Source organism: Copidosoma floridanum, unplaced genomic scaffold (assembly GCF_036245765.1).
Source record: "Copidosoma floridanum isolate Cflo_tuat_1 unplaced genomic scaffold, Cflo_Japanese_pri ptg000026l, whole genome shotgun sequence".
In the NCBI taxonomy this organism is placed as follows: Eukaryota; Metazoa; Arthropoda; class Insecta; order Hymenoptera; family Encyrtidae; genus Copidosoma; species Copidosoma floridanum.
In genome coordinates, this window is record NW_028321903.1 from 2,383,351 (window position 1) to 2,402,250 (window position 18,900).

The window sequence follows — 18,900 nt, forward strand, 5'->3', positions numbered from 1 at the left end:
TCACAAATGAGGAATATGACGTTCCAACACTCATGAGAAGGACAAAGAGACAACGTGCCGGCGAGAAGGCGCGAAACAATATTCGGCGAGCAGGCCTTTGCAAATCTCTCAGGATCGCAAGCTACACTACTCGGAAACAGTCGATTTAGTGTAGCCATACCGTCAACGTCGTCACATATTTTAGCGCCACCACCACACACAACGATCGAACCCTTAGAGCTACATGCACCAGTCGGCTGGGTGCAAGTGATATGCCTGGTATGCGCGGTAACAAGTGCATACATGGCATCGGTAAGCTACCCGCAAATGAGTGGATACTCAACGGCGCCACCTGCGCGTACAACGCAGACACAAGCGTTCATGACGTGGCCACATACGTATGCGGTGAGCTCGTAAACGCGCCCGACGTACTTTAACCTGCCCCCGTATTCGGCTGCACCACTCGACTCCATACGTCAAGCCTGGTCGGGGGGGGGGGGGGATCTCTCGCCTCCAGTGGAAATACAGTCGGGGTCAGGCAGGTCATAGGTCGACTCTGGATGCCGGGACTTAGGACAAATTGTCCGGCGATGGAACGTAAAGTTCATGGGTGAAAGTCACGAAAATTTCGACACTTTTCTCACGTGCATTACCGAGTACCACGTGGCCTCGGGTGTGACGGAAGTAGAGCTTTTTCAAGCTCTGCCGGAACTTATGACCGGCATTGCAGCGACGTGGTTCCGCAACAAATGCGACCAATGGATCAGCTGAGCCGATTTTGTAGCTGTACGGCAGGAGAGGTATGGCTCAGGCGAAGAGGTTCAACGCCGTCTAACGTCAGATGCGCAAATGCGCACCCAGTACGCTGGTGAGCCTGTACGAAATTTCTTAACACAGATTCAGAATATCGTGCGACGAATTCAACCTCCGTGGCCGGTCGAACGTCAGTTGGATCTGTTCCACAGGAATATGCGTCCCGAGTTACAGGATCGAATCCAACGAGACGAGGTACGCAGCATGGCAAAGCTACTGCGAAGAACCACCGAGGCTGAGCGCCTCTTGGAACTTAGGAGTGTGTTCCATGAACCATCCTCATCTGAACACTTTTACCTGCCAGAACCGGCGTACAAGCCCAAGGCTAAGGCTACAGGGGCCAAGAAACAGCCAAGGATTGCGGGTATAAGCGAAGCCCAACCGTTGAATGCCAGTTCACAAGAGATAACGGCCATCCGCAGCGTACAAGCTTCCCTTCGAAAGGGAATCGAGGAGCTGCCAAAGAAATTGGCTAATTCTCCTAAGGTAGCCGTGTTCGATATGATGGACGAGTACTCGGCAGAAATAATCGGTGAGTTGACCAAGAAGAAGGTCAGAAAACTTGCTATTGACGAGAAGCGTCGAACAGACCTGGCTAAATATGCCAATGAGCCAAAGCAGAGCTCCCGCTCCTCAAACGGTCCCAGTCAACAGGGGTGACGATCACCCTCACCTCCTTCGCCCAAGAGAAATGGACACTATGATTCGGGTTCGCGCTCACCGAGGTCGAACCCGAACGTGGGGTCAGGCACGAGAGATCCTGGCACCCGGAGAGACAGGTCCCCTTCGCAGGAGTCACAGCCGCGCTGCTATAAATGCAACCACTTAGGCCATTATGCGCGGGACTTTCCTAATAAAACGCTGGGTAACGAGAGGAGGCAGACGTAAGCGAGGGTATAGCGCCGCCTCTCTCTCCCAAACCCTCACAGGCCGCGGTAGCATCGGAGGAGGCGCGCCGGTGGTGGCTACAGCTTTAAATAGCCGGGTACAAGCTGCGAGCGCTATACGATCCCGGTGCTACCCACACCGTCATGCGAGCAGTCAGGATCCAGATAGCGAACTCCTGCGGTCGTCAGCTCTGCCCCACGCTAAGAAGCGCAGCGATGGCCGACGGATGACCGTCTCGACCTTTAGGTCTCGTCACTCTACCTTTCGAACTAGGAGGGGTTAAACGGGACGTGGACGTCACTGTACTGCCCGAGTTAGACGCTGATTGCTACGTCTGCGCTAACTTTATAAATGCTTTTGGGACCGTCCACGATCCCGTGGATAGTGTCCTGGTGCTAAAAGGACAAGGGACCAAGGTTCCCCTAGAGGTAGCAGGACTGTCAGCGACAGGCAAGGTCCGACTCGCGGCCATCTGGATGAAATCTCGTCCAATAACTCAATTAGATTCCATCAATACATAAACATTCAGGATTTTGGATGTGTATTATTATTAAAATATTTTATCCAAAAAGAGTAATTTAATTTATGTAATTAGCTGTAAAAAAATTGCTGAGAATCATACGATAAAGTAGTTTAATAAAAGAGAAAAAAAGAAAAAAGCCTAATAGGTGAAAATCTTTAAACAGTATTTATAAGAATATTTTCTTCGTTCGAGTAATTTATGAATTTTTTGTACAAATTAACCTCTGCACACATATATGTATTCAAAACATCTTCATATGAGCTATTTTAACCAAAAATTTAGTAAAACCATTGTAGATGACCTTATCCATGTTGTAAAGACTTTGTTTCCATCCATTTTGTTTAGTATGAACGATATGTAAAGTCGTTAAGATTTTTAATACAAAAATTTCAAAAATAGTATTTTTCTGAAAAGTTATGATTACCCCATAAAAATACCTTTTAACGAAACAAAAAAGTTAGGTAAGTTTGACGTGTTGTTGAGTTCATGTTTTAATGTAAGGAATTTTTGAAGCCTTCATACACTGGCAATGAATAGTATTCTTCCTAATGAATCTGTAGCCCTAAAAAATTCTAAAATTCAAACATAAAAACGGTAGAGTTTTTTTTTGCGCAACATACATTTTGTATGACACTTGTGTTATAATACTGTTCAGTACTCGTACTTTCACAAAATCAAACTAAATAATATTGACTTTTGACTGATACTTTATGCAAACCTCACATTAAATACAATAATGCCTTGCTACGTTGAAAGTATATAAATATATTAGAGAATTATTTTAATCCATTTAAAAAAAGGTTTATTTACAGTACCAGTCAAAATTCAATATTATTAAGTTCTATTTTACTAAAGTACAAGTACTAAATAGTATAACAACACGAGTGTTATACAAAATGTATGTTGCGCAAAAAAAAACTCCACTGTTTTTATGTTGGGATTTCAGAACTTTTCAAGGCAACAGATTCATTAGAAAGAATATTATTCATTGCCAGTGTATGAAGGCTTTAGAAATTTCTTACATTATTAAAATATTAACTCAACAACATATTAAACTCACCTACTTTTTTGTTTTGTTAAAAGGTATTTTTATGGGGATGTATACTACTCTCACTTTTGAGAGATCATGCAGTGGTGGGGGGACGGACAGGAACAAAGGGGACAAGAAAAAGTGTGATGCTTTTCCCTGTTTTCGTCAAGTGAGGGCCCTACATAAGAAGCTCCGCTTTAAAAATCGCAATGTAACATGTTACTTTATGAAATAATCACTTGAAATGGTATTTATATCATTTATGGAAATCTGCCAATTTTTTGGGTACAAAATATTACTTTTAGTTTAACCCATCAAGTTTTCAAAAAATCCACAAGTTGGTTGTTAAATAAATTTAGAAAAAAGGGAGCAAGTATGCGTAAAAACATGTATGTGAATTCATCCACATAAGAAAAACAATTGCTAGCTTTACTGCACACATTAGCGTTCTTCTTACTTCTCTAAACCTTCCCCTGCTAACCATGTAAAGAACATCCTTAAGTAAATAAATAACTTCAATCATGAATGAAAAAATTTTGAATGAATAAAACACAATAAAAATCAATTATTGTACTGGTATAGAACAAAAAAATTTTTTTTTAATTTTTGTAAACTTTGAAAAATTGTATATACAATTATTTATTTATTGGAAAAGTAACAAATTAATAAAATAGGGACAAATATATATATATATATATATATGTATATATATAAATATGTATTAGGAAAGCTGCGCTGCTAAAATATATTTATTTGTAAGTTTTTGAAAAAAACATTTAATTTAAAAAGTTAGTTTATAATATATATTATAGAAATTAGTTTGTTATAGTTTATTTGTTAATTTAATTTATAATCAAACTCAATAAATAAATTTATGGTGAATATAAATTTACACTAATAATTAGTTACGAACTACACGATAAGATGCAGGTATTGAATCCATACATCAGGATCGCTTGTAGTAGAGGGGGCAAAGGCTTTGACTAGTAAGCATAAAGTCAGGGCTCTAAATCTCTTTGGAAACTGTTTTTTTTTTTTCTTTTTTCCAAAATTAGTTAAAAGAAGAAGAAGGTAATAAAACTCAACAAGTTTGGTTGTGTGGCGTGGCGTTATGTGACGTAGAGGAGACCGGAAGTACGTCACGGAGGACGAGGCGAAGGAGGGAGAATGCCCTCATGCATAACACGCCTATAGAAGTATAACTACAATAAATGAAAAGTTGTCAATAACATAGTTTTAAGCTCTATAGTTTTTGTATGTCATAATATTGTGTCATTCGTTTCTACTACTTAACTATTTGAATGAAAATCCAGAAGATGGCGCGAGCGCTTCGCACCACAGTTACTTGATTTAGTTCCCTAGATATCGCTATGTTACATCGCCATGTTCAAAGGCCAATAAAAACTTATTCAATCAATTTTTACGTAATCCACCGTGCGTAACCGTCTGTGCAACTGCCCTTGCGTCCACTTGCAAAACTAACTCAACATATATAAACAAACTCAAAACTATTGAGTTCAGTATAGAGTAGCCAAAAACAAAAGGTAATTTAAATATACAGTGCACTAGTGTTGCGTGCCACAAACCAAATACAAAAAAAAACGCATCAGTTTAGTATTTTCTGAAGGACAAAAAATTATGCATGCATTTGATTTATACTTGCATGATAAGAAAAAATGTAACCTCAAATATGCTTGTATGCGGAGCACACTTTCGGAGCACTGATTTCATCAGAGAGTATAGAATACATCTTTTTGAGTATTGAAGGCCAGATCCGTAATTTTTTTTATGCCAAAATCTCACAATCCCCCAGCGTAGTAGGCCCCCCATAAAGCAGGTGGTGGTAGTTGAGTTATCGTGTGCAGTATGTATCGATGAATGAATTATCATGAAAGATGAGTTATTACGATCTGAAAACACAGTATCGAAAAATTAACCCAAGCAACTAAGCCTAACAGCACAATTTATGTATAGCAAATATACTATTTTTTTATGATGCGTCAATGGCCACGTGGTTAAAACAAGACTATCTGTTGGCGGAGTCTAATTAATCCTCAAGAGAGTTTTTTTTTTATTTCAGATGAAATTTTTTATTTATTCATCAATGTGTATTATATCAATCTACATTTTTATGACATTAATTCAATTATTCGCATAAAATAAAAATAACAATTATTACAATTTGTAACTTGCGCGATTATTATTTGAAAATTATTGAAATTAGCTTTTTTTTCTTAAGCTAAGCACACGATTACTAACTTTTCTTAATTTTTAATTTTCTACAATCCCTCGTTCTCTTTTTTTATTATGATTTCATCAAATAATGCTAACTAGGAATATCCTATTGTCTAAATTATTGTTTGAAAAAATGAAGATAACGCTAAACTTTTTGCAGCAACTTACACTTAATAAATAGGTTTTATTACGTAAACGTTATTACTTATTTCTATTTTCATTAGCCAAGAACAGTAACATGAAGATTACCATTATTATTTCAATCACGAAATACATTTTTTTTTAATAATATTCATTAAGAAAATTATTGTATTCTTCGTTTAATCTATGCGTTTTAAAAAAATTTTTTTTAATTTTTCTACCTCATTTAATGAAAAAAAAAAAAGTCATCTAATAATAAGTTTTGTTGTAGTTACGGGGATGTTATCTAATTTATCGCAACTACCTTTTTACAGACATTATCTAGAGCTGTCTTATTCCTACAATAAAATGTGTGACGTCATTAGAAATATAATATAGCGGTTGGTGCAATATGGCAAACGAGCTTCACCTTCACGCACTGTAGAAGAATATGTTTTAAATAAATTCGTTTAATATGTATTATATTTAATGATGATAATAAGCGAAACGCCAATTCCCATTTAATGTGGTGGTCAATACAAAATGGCAGATTACGTATGTTTTTGCGACTCCCATAATATGGGTGTCAAATAATAGGGCTTAAAAAATGGAGTAGACGTAGCTAAGTGGCCCTACGCTTAGTCCAATATGGCGGCCACACAACAGAAATATAACACCACGCGACTAGTGTCAAATATTACCATAGTAATAAAATATTAATCAAGATTTTATTAGTCAATGTATGATTGAAGGATAAAGATAGCTTTGGCGTATGATTGATATTACAATCGTTTGAAATCCAATAGGAAGTATAGGAAAAATTAGTGAGACTCAGTCGTCACAGTACTTATATTTTTATGACACCGTATTCAGAACTTGATGACTGTCATTAATGCTTGTTCAGAAAAAGGGCTTTTACTTTAAATTTACGTTTGGTCACATAAAAAAATTTTTTGGAAACGCTGAAAAAGGCCCTAGTACTGTAGTCCACTAAAAACAAAAAAAAAAAAACGGTGAGTTTGATTGCACAAAATGAAGACCCAATAAAAATTTTAATGTTTCCTATTTGCCGCTTATATAGCAAATTTATTTTATTCGAGTTTATAGTAAAAAGCCCATAATTTTTTTTAAATAATAGTTTTTCAGATCGTATTTTCAGAGCCAAATAAATAGTTTATTAGAGTTTATAGGAATAACATTGAATCTAATCGTATGAGGTAATCCTATAATACATTTTATGTGTGTTTATAGTAATTCGTTGATAAAATTTGTATACGTTTTTATGAGTAAAAACCCTTTAAATTTTTACTGAAAAGAATTTTGGTGAACCATTGGTTGATTTATCAGATAATTTTTATACTTTTTTTATTGTATTTTATAGTCAAATCGCAATTCGTCACCATGCTTGTGATATTATTAAACGGTTGCAAGTTTATATAACTGAATGGGAATTTACGGGTGCAAAAACCGATAGTAAACCAATTGCCTGAATAATGTATTAAAATTTATGTGTCTCTCCTGATTTATCAGTGTAAATAAATTTTTTTTTTTTTAATTATTTTGATTTTCATGAGACGATTCCCACTAGTAATCTCATTTTATTTTTTATCTGCGTTTATAGTTATTTGGTAACGAATATTTTAATAACTTTTTCTTATTAATAACCAATTAAATCTTTACTGAAAAGTATTGTCTTAAACCGTTGGCTTATGTATCTTCTATCAGATGTGTCAAATGTATCAGGTAATTTTTTTTTTTTTTTTTTTTTTTTTTTATTGCAATTTAAAAGAAAAGTGCATTTTTCAACTATGCTCTTAAAGTTAACATATGTTGAGAATTCTACATATCCGAATTGGGGTATACGGGTGCAAATGCCGATGACCGTAATCTGTTGGAATTTATTTGTCTCTCCCGATTTATCAGTGTACATAATTTATTTTGTTACAAATAGTGTTTAATTTTTAGGCATCATTCCCTTTATCCAAAACTTTGTTTTCTCTTAAAATACTAGTTTATTTCAATTACGCATGTATGCTGTAACAAGCTTTAATTCTCCTACACGTAATGTTTTCTCATGATTATCGTTTTTGAGTTTGCTAAATAATAAATATCTACATAAACTAATGTGTAATATTCGTTATTCCTTTTTGCACTTTACATCATACATAAAAAGTTTACAGCTGACAAAAAAAAATTTTTAAAATGTGTTAGGACTCATCTGTAAAACCATCCTGTAACTTATGCTTTCAATACGATAAATGAATTCTATATAAACTTATCGTATACAGCCCATACATTATTTTTGGTAAATAGGTAAAGTGTTATTTGCAAAGTGGAATTTAGTATAAGCTCGATTTTATAGGAATTAGTCAACTCTTATTTCTACATAAATATTAAGAAATATTTTGACTCATAATTATATTATCTTCATCAGTTATTTGTGTTTTGATTTGAGAATCACTATTTCATAGCATATGTAGTTAATTAGGTAATTGTTGCATACTGTATGTAACTAATCTAATTAATATTGTACGCACTTTTTATAATCTGTACGTTAAATTATTTGTCTGTTATTTATTGTACAGTTAGTGCTTATAGCAAATGAAATTTTATTGACACTTATCCCGTTTTGGCAATAAAACTTACATATAAATACGTACAAATCGTAAAACTATAGGCAGACCCATGTTGATCATTGTTGATTGCAGTACTTTTAAAATAAATTATTTTTTATGATCGATTTTACGTTTAGTTTAATGTACCGTGTTCTTCAGTGGATGATTTTTTTTCTAACATCGAATCTTATACAGTTTTCAATACAATAGTATACTACTAAATACGAACCAATAGAAATAATCATATAAATAGCTGTTAAGTAAAATAAGTTCCAACATATTTCAAACAATCGCGCGCAGAAATCGCCTTTTTCTCATAAATTCCAATAAACTTCATCGGCCAAAAGGAGAGCTACAAGTATATCTGCAAATGACGATAATAATCTATAAGAAACTGATCATGTAGTAGTACAAATTCTGTTAAAATTCATAATAGAAAATTAATACACTAATTTAGTAGTACCAAATAACTACAATTGAAATTGGGCAGGGATTCTCAATAAGAACCAATAATATTAATGCTTTAAATCGCTGTTATGTATAATAAAAACCAATATTTCCATTAAAGTATCGTGCTGTGTTCGGATTTTTCTTGTAAATGTATTTCCCATGAACACAAATAAATCTTTGATTTGCTATAGACTTTACATGAAATTACGGGTGCGAACGCACATCACAGTCTTATAAAAATTTTTTTTTATTGGTTTTTATTGCACTGCAGTACTAAGGGGGGCTTGCAAATATGGTTTAATATTACAGATAACTCATGGATAAATTTATTACTTTGTTCTCAAATAAAAAATAACGAACGGTCAGTACATTGTCCTATGTCTCGTACCCTAATTTTTTTACATATTGTGAATTACATATGATGTATCATGACAATTTATACTGATTTCCTTAGTATAACAAGCTGAGTGAAAAAAAGTGGTTCTATCTAATAGAATATAAGGATTTGTCGTAAGTTATAAGGTAGTTTTTTAAAACTTTTTTGTGCACTAAAATACATTTTAAAAATCACGTGACTTAGTTAGAACGGTATGTTTTGAAGAAATACGCTATAATGTAAGTCAAAATAAAGTTTAAAACATAAGACCACATGCTTTTGTTTGTTTAATACAGTTTTTTTGATAATTAATCGTTTAAAATATTTGGTACTGGGCATTAATACATTACATCTAACACTTTAACGTGTACGCAAATCTTGTCCATGTCTTGTATAAGAACTATTGCATCTGTTTTGTTGTACTGATTGCATATCTTCCTGCAACTTATTAAAATTTTTTGTATGTACTTTATTGCACATCATTCTTTCTTAAAGTCTTTCGTGATATACAGTGAAAGCAACTATTCGAATATATTCGCCATTTTTTAGTTTCGTAAAAGAGTTGTTCGACCTTTTCTAATTTTTATGTGACTCGTACAAACATTTTGTTTTTACCATTTATAATAAATATCAGCCTGACTTGACAAATTCAATTTGTTAGTAAAAGGCACTTAGTTTTGTATACTCCATTTTTTAAGCCCTACTATTTGACACCCATACCATGGGAGTCGCAAAAACATATGTGATTCATTATTTTGTATTGACCACCACATTGAATGGGAATTGGCATTTCGCTTGTTATTATTATTAAACATGATTTATATTAAACCCATTCATTTAACACATATTATTTGAGAGTGCGTGAAAAAGAAGCTCGTTTGCTATATTGTGCCACGCGCCATATTATATTTCCAACGACGTTACACATTCTATTGTAGGAATAAAGCAGCTCTAGATAATATCTTGAAAGGGGTAGTTGTGATGAATCAGACAAAATCCCCGTAACTAGAACAAAACTATCTAATAGATAACGCTTTTTTTCATTCTCGAAAACTTTTCAAGTCCCGATGCGCGTGAGGTTAAAAAATTTAAAAAAAATTTTTTTAAACGTATAGCTTAAGCGACTAGAAATTGTTTGAAGTGAAAAAGTAATAAGCTCCTAGGAGAACTTTTTTCAAAAATCTAAGGTGAGATCTCGGGTGGTTTCTCAGCTGAGTTTCCAATTGAGTTCTTGGCATGAGATTTGACCTGAGAAATCAGCTGAGAACTCAGGTGAATTCTCACCTGATCATTGAAGACAGGGTACTATACTGGGAGATCATCAGATTTTGGCGTGTAGACTGATAGAATTAGAATTTTCAAAAAATTAATTCCTATAAGCAAATAAAAAATTGGATTAGCGAGATGAAAGTGGTAGAAATTTCTGCAACCAAAAACGAACCTCTGAATTTGTTAGCAAAGTGCCCAAAAAAAATGGTAAAAGTACCTAAATCACCTAAATCGCGAACAAATCAAAAACAGTAATAGATGGAAAAAAAGTTGAATACAAAAAAGATGCGCCTTTCCAAGCCACTCAAAAGTAGCCTTGTTGAAATTAATTTCATCAAATAGTTTTTTTGCAAATTGCAAAAAACCGCAAATTTGGCCGTTTTTTGAAAAATTCATAACTCAGTCCCATTTGGATATGAAGAGCTGAAAATTTGATACTATGTTCCTTTCGTAGTCCTTAACACATGCTCCAAATTTCAAGATGATACGATTAATAGTTTTTGCAAACCGTCGTGTTAAAGAAAAAATGGTCCCTTCGAAAAATAGCTCTAAAAAAGTTTTGAGACCACTTGCGGCCATTTTTCAAACGTTCTGCTCTTCGTCAAGAGTTAGTGTTCAACATGCTAAAATTTCATAATCCCATCTTGTTTAGAAGTACTGTTAAAATTGCATCGAAAAACAGTGATTTTCGCAGGAGGCCGTCGGTGGCGCGTGGTGGGGCGAGCCGCCGAATTAGGCCACGCCCACTTCCTCGCTGAGCGCTCGGCGCACTTTAGAGCGTGTAGGTTTAAAATGACTGCGCGTTGTAGAACCAACGATATCTCCGGAACTAAGCATCAGAAATTGATGTTTATTTTCAATCTGGGGTAGCTTTCAATAATATTGAGATTGCGCGTATCGACATAATAATTAAAATAATAAGTCATGGAAAAACGGTACTTCTGAATATTATTCTACTAGTTGTTGCAAATTTTAGTACTTTTGTAATAGACATTACATATTTTCATTTCCTGACTGTATGTATGTCATAATTATTGTCAGCATTGCAATAAATAACAATAATTATTATTATCATTATTATTATCATTATTATAATATTTATAAAAATATTAATTCGTACATACAGGAAATAAGTTTCATAATGCGTTTTTAGACACGTACGTTAATAGCTTCCCGCTTATGATGACTATTGTTTCGTTAAATGTTGAAAAGACATGTGATAAAATCGATATATTTCGCCGAGGGGCTTATGAAATAATTACATAACATCCTACACAAATACTTTTTATCTCAAATCACATTTTACTGAAATCTCAATATTATTGAAAGCTACCCCAGATTTAAAAAAAAACATTAATTTCTGATGCTTAGTTCCGGAGATATCGTTGGTCTTACAACGCGTAGTCATTTTAAACCTACACGCTCTAAAGTGCGCCGAGCGCTCAGCGAGGAAGTGGGTGTGGCCTAATTCGGCGGCTCGCCCCACCACGCGCCACCGACGGCCTGCTGCGAAAATCACTGTTTTTCGATGCAATTTTAACAGTACTTCTAAACAAGATGGGATTATGAAATTTTAGCATGTTGAACACTAACTCTTGACGAAGAGCAGAACGTTTGAAAAATGGCCGCAAGTGGTCTCAAAACTTTTTTAGAGCTATTTTTCGAAGGGACCATTTTTTCTTTAACACGACGGTTTGCAAAAACTATTAATCGTATCATCTTGAAATTTGGAGCATGTGTTAAGGACTACGAAAGGAACATAGTATCAAATTTTCAGCTCTTCATATCCAAATGGGACTGAGTTATGAATTTTTCAAAAAACGGCCAAATTTGCGGTTTTTTGCAATTTGCAAAAAAACTATTTGATGAAATTAATTTCAACAAGGCTACTTTTGAGTGGCTTGGAAAGGCGCATCTTTTTTGTATTCAACTTTTTTTCCATCTATTACTGTTTTTGATTTGTTCGCGATTTAGGTGATTTAGGTACTTTTACCATTTTTTTTGGGCACTTTGCTAACAAATTCAGAGGTTCGTTTTTGGTTGCAGAAATTTCTACCACTTTCATCTCGCTAATCCAATTTTTTATTTGCTTATAGGAATTAATTTTTTTCTCAATGGTGTGAAATCTAATTCTATCAGTCTAGTGTAGAACACTGCGGATCTGACAATTTATACTTATAAAGATTTGTTCTATATTTTCTGATTGTATGCTCGCTGTTGTAGGTAAAAATCTAATTTATTTACATGTATGTTGAGTTAATAAACGTAACATATACGTTGAAATTATCTTCAGGACGTATCCAAAACTGTCGACATTTGAGAAATAACCTATTTCGTTAGCAAAATTTGTATTCTGAGTAGTTATTTTGTCGTTGTTAATAACAATTCTCAGATCTTATTTTTTGTTTGCGCTGCTAAAAAGTAGAAATTTTACGATGACTTCGCAAATTTTGTTAAGAAATAACGTTATCTTTGGAGCGTCGATGTTTCTGAATCCACCGTGAGGTAAATTTCGACGTATACATTAATGTTATTTAATTAAAATATACGTAGACGAATTAGTTTTTCACCTGGAACAGCTGTAATAAATCAGTGCTTCGAAAGTGTGCTCTGCATACAAGCATATTTGAGGTTACACTTTTTCCTATCACAATAACTGTTAAGTCTTCTGTAAAATAATGAACTTATGCTGTTTTTTCGTATTTGCAATATTTGCATGAAGGTACGAGACACCAGTACATTGTATATTATTGATTATTCTATTTTTGGTTGCTCCATACTTGACTCAATGGTTTTGAGTTTGTTTACATCTTGTCACGTCTATTGACGTCTATCTACTGACGGTAACAACTACCAGATGGTGTCCCTCACCTAGCGGCTACACCACGGATCAATACCAACGCCTAATCGATCGGTTGCCTGCTCACCAACAATTCCCGCTTCCTAACTTCACTCCCGCCAAATTTAATATCAAGCCGAGGCCTGCAAGCTGCACCTTTACCAGGAGTACCCTATGTTGATCTAATTTATCTCAACTTCCTGGTTCACCCCCTACGATTATTATTCTGATTTAGGATTTACATAGGACTTTACCCTGTGGGCTCGCCCTTTTTTCTGCAGAAGCAACTAACTAGTAGCCGGTGTTAATTGAGAGTCATATTTATAAGCATTTATGTAATCGTCATAACTCTCGTTGTAATATTTGTGATTAAATAATCAAGTTCCATTTATTACTCTTAGTTCGGGGCCGATCAGAAATTCCCCGGGAGAAATTATTCGGATACAAATTTTTGATGCCATACCGTTTGGATTGTGTCACTGTACCTAATAATGCATGTTGCCAGATCAAAATGTGGTCAAAATTTGTTTAAACAATTTTTTTGTAAACAATTTCGTCAGTTGTTTTAGTGGTCAAAAAAAAAATTATTTTATTCTTTGGCACATTCGGAAAAAAAACTAATTAGGATACAAACCCCACAGTTTTCGAGTAGAAAATTTCTAAAGTTTTGGGAAATGCTTTTTTTTATTTTATTTTTTTAGAGCCTTGGTAAAGTTTGAAAATAAAATATTTTTGCAAGGCATACAACATGAACATCAACTACCAACCTTCCTTTACAATCTCCAAAACAAAAAAAAAATTTCCATAAATTAAAGGCAGCATTATATTTTGCAATAAGCGTTCAGGCCGTTTCAGGGCACGCTCCGGTGCGAGTGTATACACCTATGTATGTTTACGACACGCTGAGCCACAAATTGTAAACAAGGTATACGTTTGCACCGGAGCTCGCCCTAAAATGCCCTGAACGTTTATTGCAAAATACAATGTTGCCTTTTCATCAATAAAAAATTTTTTTTTGAGATTGTACGGGAAGGTTAATAGTTAATGTTTATGTGGTATGCCTTGCAAAAATATTTTATTTTGATACCTTACCAAGGCTCTGAAAATTGAAAAAAACGTAGTTTTCAAAACTTTGGGAATTTTTTACTCGAAAACTGTGGGGATTAGGTATGTACATCCCATTAGTTTTTTGTTTCAAGTATGCCACAGAATATAAAAATATTTTTTTAGACCAAATAAACAACTTAGACAACATTTTTTGTAAAAAAAATTGTTTGAACAAATTTTGGCCACATTTTAATCTGGCAACATGCATTTTTAGATACAGTGGCACATTCCAAACTATGTGGCACCAAAAATTTTCATGCGAATAATTTTTTCCGGTGAATGTTTGATGGATCCCAGACTATCAGTTGAGCTTTCTCTTCTCGCAAAAAAAATTACCAATGCAATACTTAACCTTCATCGGCATTCGCACGATAGCTGTCAACGTTAGATCGTCCATCATGTGTTAAGGTACTGGTAAATTATTTTCAATAATATAATTACAAGAAATTCTGCTGTACACAAACACACTTGCTGTTCACGCACTACACGTCGTATTCAAATATCCGAGAGTAGAAGTTGCGTTACAGAGCCATGATGTAAGGGTGAGATTAAATGAAGTCTGGCAGTCTGCACTCACCCTAAGGATGCGTTCAGACGTAACATCAATAGAGTGTGCAATGCAATAAAAGCAATATTATCTAGAGAAGAGGGAGAAAAAGTATTGCTACTGCAACCGAGAGCAATGGAACAGTGTGCCCTGTTTACATAGGGCGTCAATACTTTTCTGCAATCCATTTGAATGCGCGAGTGCGAGAGAGAGGGCGAATGATCCGTCATCTCTCTTGCACGCGTGCACTACTTGGTATAAAAGTCTTTCATCAAAATAGCAAATATCCAAATAGTAAATTAAGTATACGAAGTAATAATAATTTTGTAGCTTATCCTGATTATAAACTTTTTCGGGATTGAAATCATACTCCCACTTTTTTTTACAAACAAATAATTCGTCTCCCCTTTTTAGTTATAACTTACAAATATGCGTTAGACACATGTCAAACAGATAGCTGTCCATTACCTCCCTTCCAAACGGCAATGGATCAGTGTGCCCTGTTCACATCGAGCGTCAGTAGCAATCTGCAATCCATTTGAATGCGCGAGTGCGATAGAGATGACGAATTATGTGCCCTCTCTCTCGCACTCGCTCATTCGAATGGATTGCAGAAAAGTATTGACGCCCTATTCGAAGCTGTGTTCGCGAAAGGCTTGATTAGTTAAGTTAATTAAGGTAAAGTGAAAATCACACATTGAAGTATTGCTTTCTATCTGACATCTACAAATATAGTTTTTTTATGAATGGGGATGATACTTGGATCTTTCACATTTGCAAGGAGTCTCGGGACCCATACCCTCATTTTTCCTAAAACTGCGAAATAAATGAAAGTTTTCGCTTGTTTTTTTTTTTTTTTTTTTTTTTCAATTGTACACAATTGGTATAAATAATTATTGTACATTACAATGGCGTATTCTAGTATACTTACATCAGCAAAATTCATTCTGTTAGCTTGTTTTCTGAACTCTGTAATAGCGTATCGTTCCTTCATTTTGCGAACTCTCTTACCACCACGCTTTTTTCTACCCGGATCAATAGGTTTAGGTAATGGTTTGACAAACTTTACTGGAGGAGGCTCTAATAGTTTGTCTAGTTTCTTCTCTATTTCTTCTCGTAATTGTTCACCAATGTGTGCATCTGTGCTTTCATGACAAGCATCCACACGAGCAGCCAGTGTACTTTTGGCAGCTACAAGTCTCGCAGCTTTTCTCCATAAGTCCTACAACATTAAATAAACCATTGTAGTTATAACATCCTTTTACTTTCTATTTGCAGACCACATTAACATCTACATTTTTAATATATTTTAATACAATCTTACTGAAGTTGTATCCTGAACAATTTTAGAATAAAAAATAAACCCGGTATGAGGTAAAGCTGTTACTTGTGAAAAGCCAGTAAGAGTAGTCTTTTTGGCACCTAATAATAGAATATTACAAGCAGGCATTTTTGATAGCTTAGTCAGTCCTCCAGCTACTCCTAGGAATATTTAATGGAATTGAATTGTTTTTTTTTATAAGAATTTACAGAACGACTGAAAAAAGTCATAGATTTGAAAACACTATAATTACAAACCCATTAATTTTGCAGCAGTTGAAGCTCCAACAATGGCTGACAAGTTTGGAGCTATAAAAGCCATCCTACTTTCAACGTAATCAAATATTTTCTGTTTTAAGCTGTTCAGCTCTATAGCCATATCACATGCTTCTTCAATAGCTTGTAACTCTAATTGTGTAAGTTCTTGCCTGTGCCGTAGAAAATAAAAATAAATTTATTCATATACAGAATCTTCATTTTTAAATAATAGATGTTTGATGAACTAATCTAAATTGTAAATTTTCTGTATAAATTTATCTGTTGAATTAATGAAAGCAAACTTCCCTTCTTTTACAGATGTAGAATACAAAATTAAATTAGGTAAATATGATGCATAAATATTGGCTGTCCATGTAAGTCGAATTTAATATAAAGGTAATTTAAAAGGGAAAATAGTAAATTATTTTGTTTTTAAAATGGCCAAGTTTAATAACTATTTATAAATAGTAGTTTTAATGATTCCATCTCTTCAAAAAAATAATTTTCTGGTATCAATCACTTAATATATTGAGTTAACAATATTACTATTTTCAAAAGTAGAAATATAAATCTAAAGACATCCTCATAACTACCTTTCATAAGTAGTAGGGTTAAAATTGACGTTTTAAGAAATTTATTGTTTTACCTTCAATTGACTTACTTTTTTTTAATAAATGGGCACTGCAGAAAAAACGTATTAAAATGAAATTTAAAAAGTTATTAATAAAAACAAGATAATCACCCTTGTGTTGTGGAAGCAGTTACAGATACAACCATAATAGTAGCCTGAGTTAAAAACTTTTGTAGAATTTCATTGTTTTTGGCCTTATCTACGTCATTACCTAATTCTTTGACAGTCATTAAATACTCTAAATGTTCAACAACTAAGGATTCAAGTTCTGGAAATCTTTTAGAGTATTTACTTGTTGTAAATCTATGTATAGTAGCTAAAAGGATATTTTTCTATTAATATAATAGTGCAGTATAATCGATAAGACTGACTGCTGCTGTCTAACAAACCAATTTCAGTATCAATTTCAACAGCCAAATTATTAGCTTCAACAATTAACTGATATTCTGGGTCAGATTCTACTGGACCAACAATGTCCACAGATTTTCTTGTAATTTTACTATAACTGTCAATATCGGATGTGACTTTTCGCATTAATGGTGAGTCTCGCAACTTTGCAAGTTCTTTAATTGAATCAACTTTAATTTCTGCCAAATTTAATGTTATTGGTAAACATACATGGTCATTATATCCGTTCAAATTTACAGTCAACAGTAGATGGTTTGTAAATGAGGAAAAAAAATAAGCTCACCTTTCTCTGTTAATTTAGATGACGACAAGGATGCCGGGAAAAACTGTTCTAAAATTTCTTCTTCTTGAATATCAGCATCATCTTCAAGATCTGCTAAAAGTTTATCAGCTAAAGACATTTTCAATCAGTTAGGAAGTATTTAAAACCTTGTATAAAAACCAGTCAAATGGATAAAGCGTTATTTATATAACAATGAACTATTCAGGCAACTTTTATTAAAATTCTTGTATCAATCTTAAAGTTCATTTCAATATGGATTCGTAACTATTTTAGATGATTAATATTTTGCATCACAGAAAAAGTAGACAATTTTTCATAAGAAGCCTGCAAGGTTATAACTAGATGTTTTCGATTACTAAAGCTAAGGCCGCGGGCACATGGGGTGTAATCCGCAATCACCACCAGCAGTTACAGAACGTTGTCACGTCTCACATATAGACCAACCGAGAAACTTCTGAATTAGAAAGTTGTTGGAGAAGAAGGCGTTTTTGATATTTTATGTAATTTGACCTGCTGATTACGATAAAAATAAATAAAAATTTTTTCGAGTAGTGGATCAATGTTAAAATCGCATTTGAAATTATATTTCGCTTATATCTCAGTACCGGTAAGAGCTATAGTAAAAATTTAAATAACAGCGTATAGAACAAAAAATTTCCTATCGATTTGGTCTATTTGAATTATTTAGACAAGCACAAAATTTCGAGAAAAAAAATTGCGAAGAAGATTTTGTACTTAACTTGTAAGAGTAAGTGAGACAGAGAGAGCGACCGAGTCCCCTACACCCAGCAGTGTCCCCCACTATTCCACCGACAGTAGCAGCGAAGGAGAGAGAGAACCAGAGATAATGTGAGTGTTTAGATTCGTTCACCTTACAATCCAGGGACGGTCGGGGACGGTGTGAGCGAGTCGGAGACGAAAGTGAACAAGTGCTCTTCTCCGATCGTCCCCGATCGTCCCTGATCGTCCCTGACCGTACGCGATGCGCAGTTGTACACGTTAGGTTAGATTAATGCAAAAAGTAAACAAACTTGTTTGTATTTGCACTTCTTTATTTACAAACTATTGTTTACATACAGCATTAACCTAACCTAACGTGTACAACTGCGCATCGCGTACGGTCAGGGACGATCGCGGACGATCGGAGAAGAGCACTTGTTCACTTTCGTCTCCGACTCGCTCACACCGTCCCCGACCGTCCCTGGATTG

The 18,900-nt window shown here is 34.4% G+C and overlaps 1 protein-coding gene across 1 annotated transcript in view; it reads right to left on the reverse strand.

Moving 5' to 3' along the window:
* Window positions 1-18,147, reverse strand: part of Prp31 (pre-mRNA processing factor 31) — a 57,833-nt gene extending 39,686 nt beyond the window's left edge. The window contains exons 1-6 of the mRNA XM_089595583.1: window positions 17,692-18,147; window positions 17,390-17,587; window positions 17,112-17,316; window positions 16,370-16,539; window positions 16,116-16,273; window positions 15,723-16,013 (exon numbers count right to left, since the gene is read on the reverse strand). Of these exons, the coding sequence (XP_089451709.1) occupies window positions 15,723-16,013; window positions 16,116-16,273; window positions 16,370-16,539; window positions 17,112-17,316; window positions 17,390-17,587; window positions 17,692-17,809 (1,140 nt within the window). The 5' untranslated portion in view covers window positions 17,810-18,147. The remainder of the gene's footprint in view (window positions 1-15,722; window positions 16,014-16,115; window positions 16,274-16,369; window positions 16,540-17,111; window positions 17,317-17,389; window positions 17,588-17,691) is intronic.
* Between the last annotated feature and the right edge of the window lie 753 nt (window positions 18,148-18,900).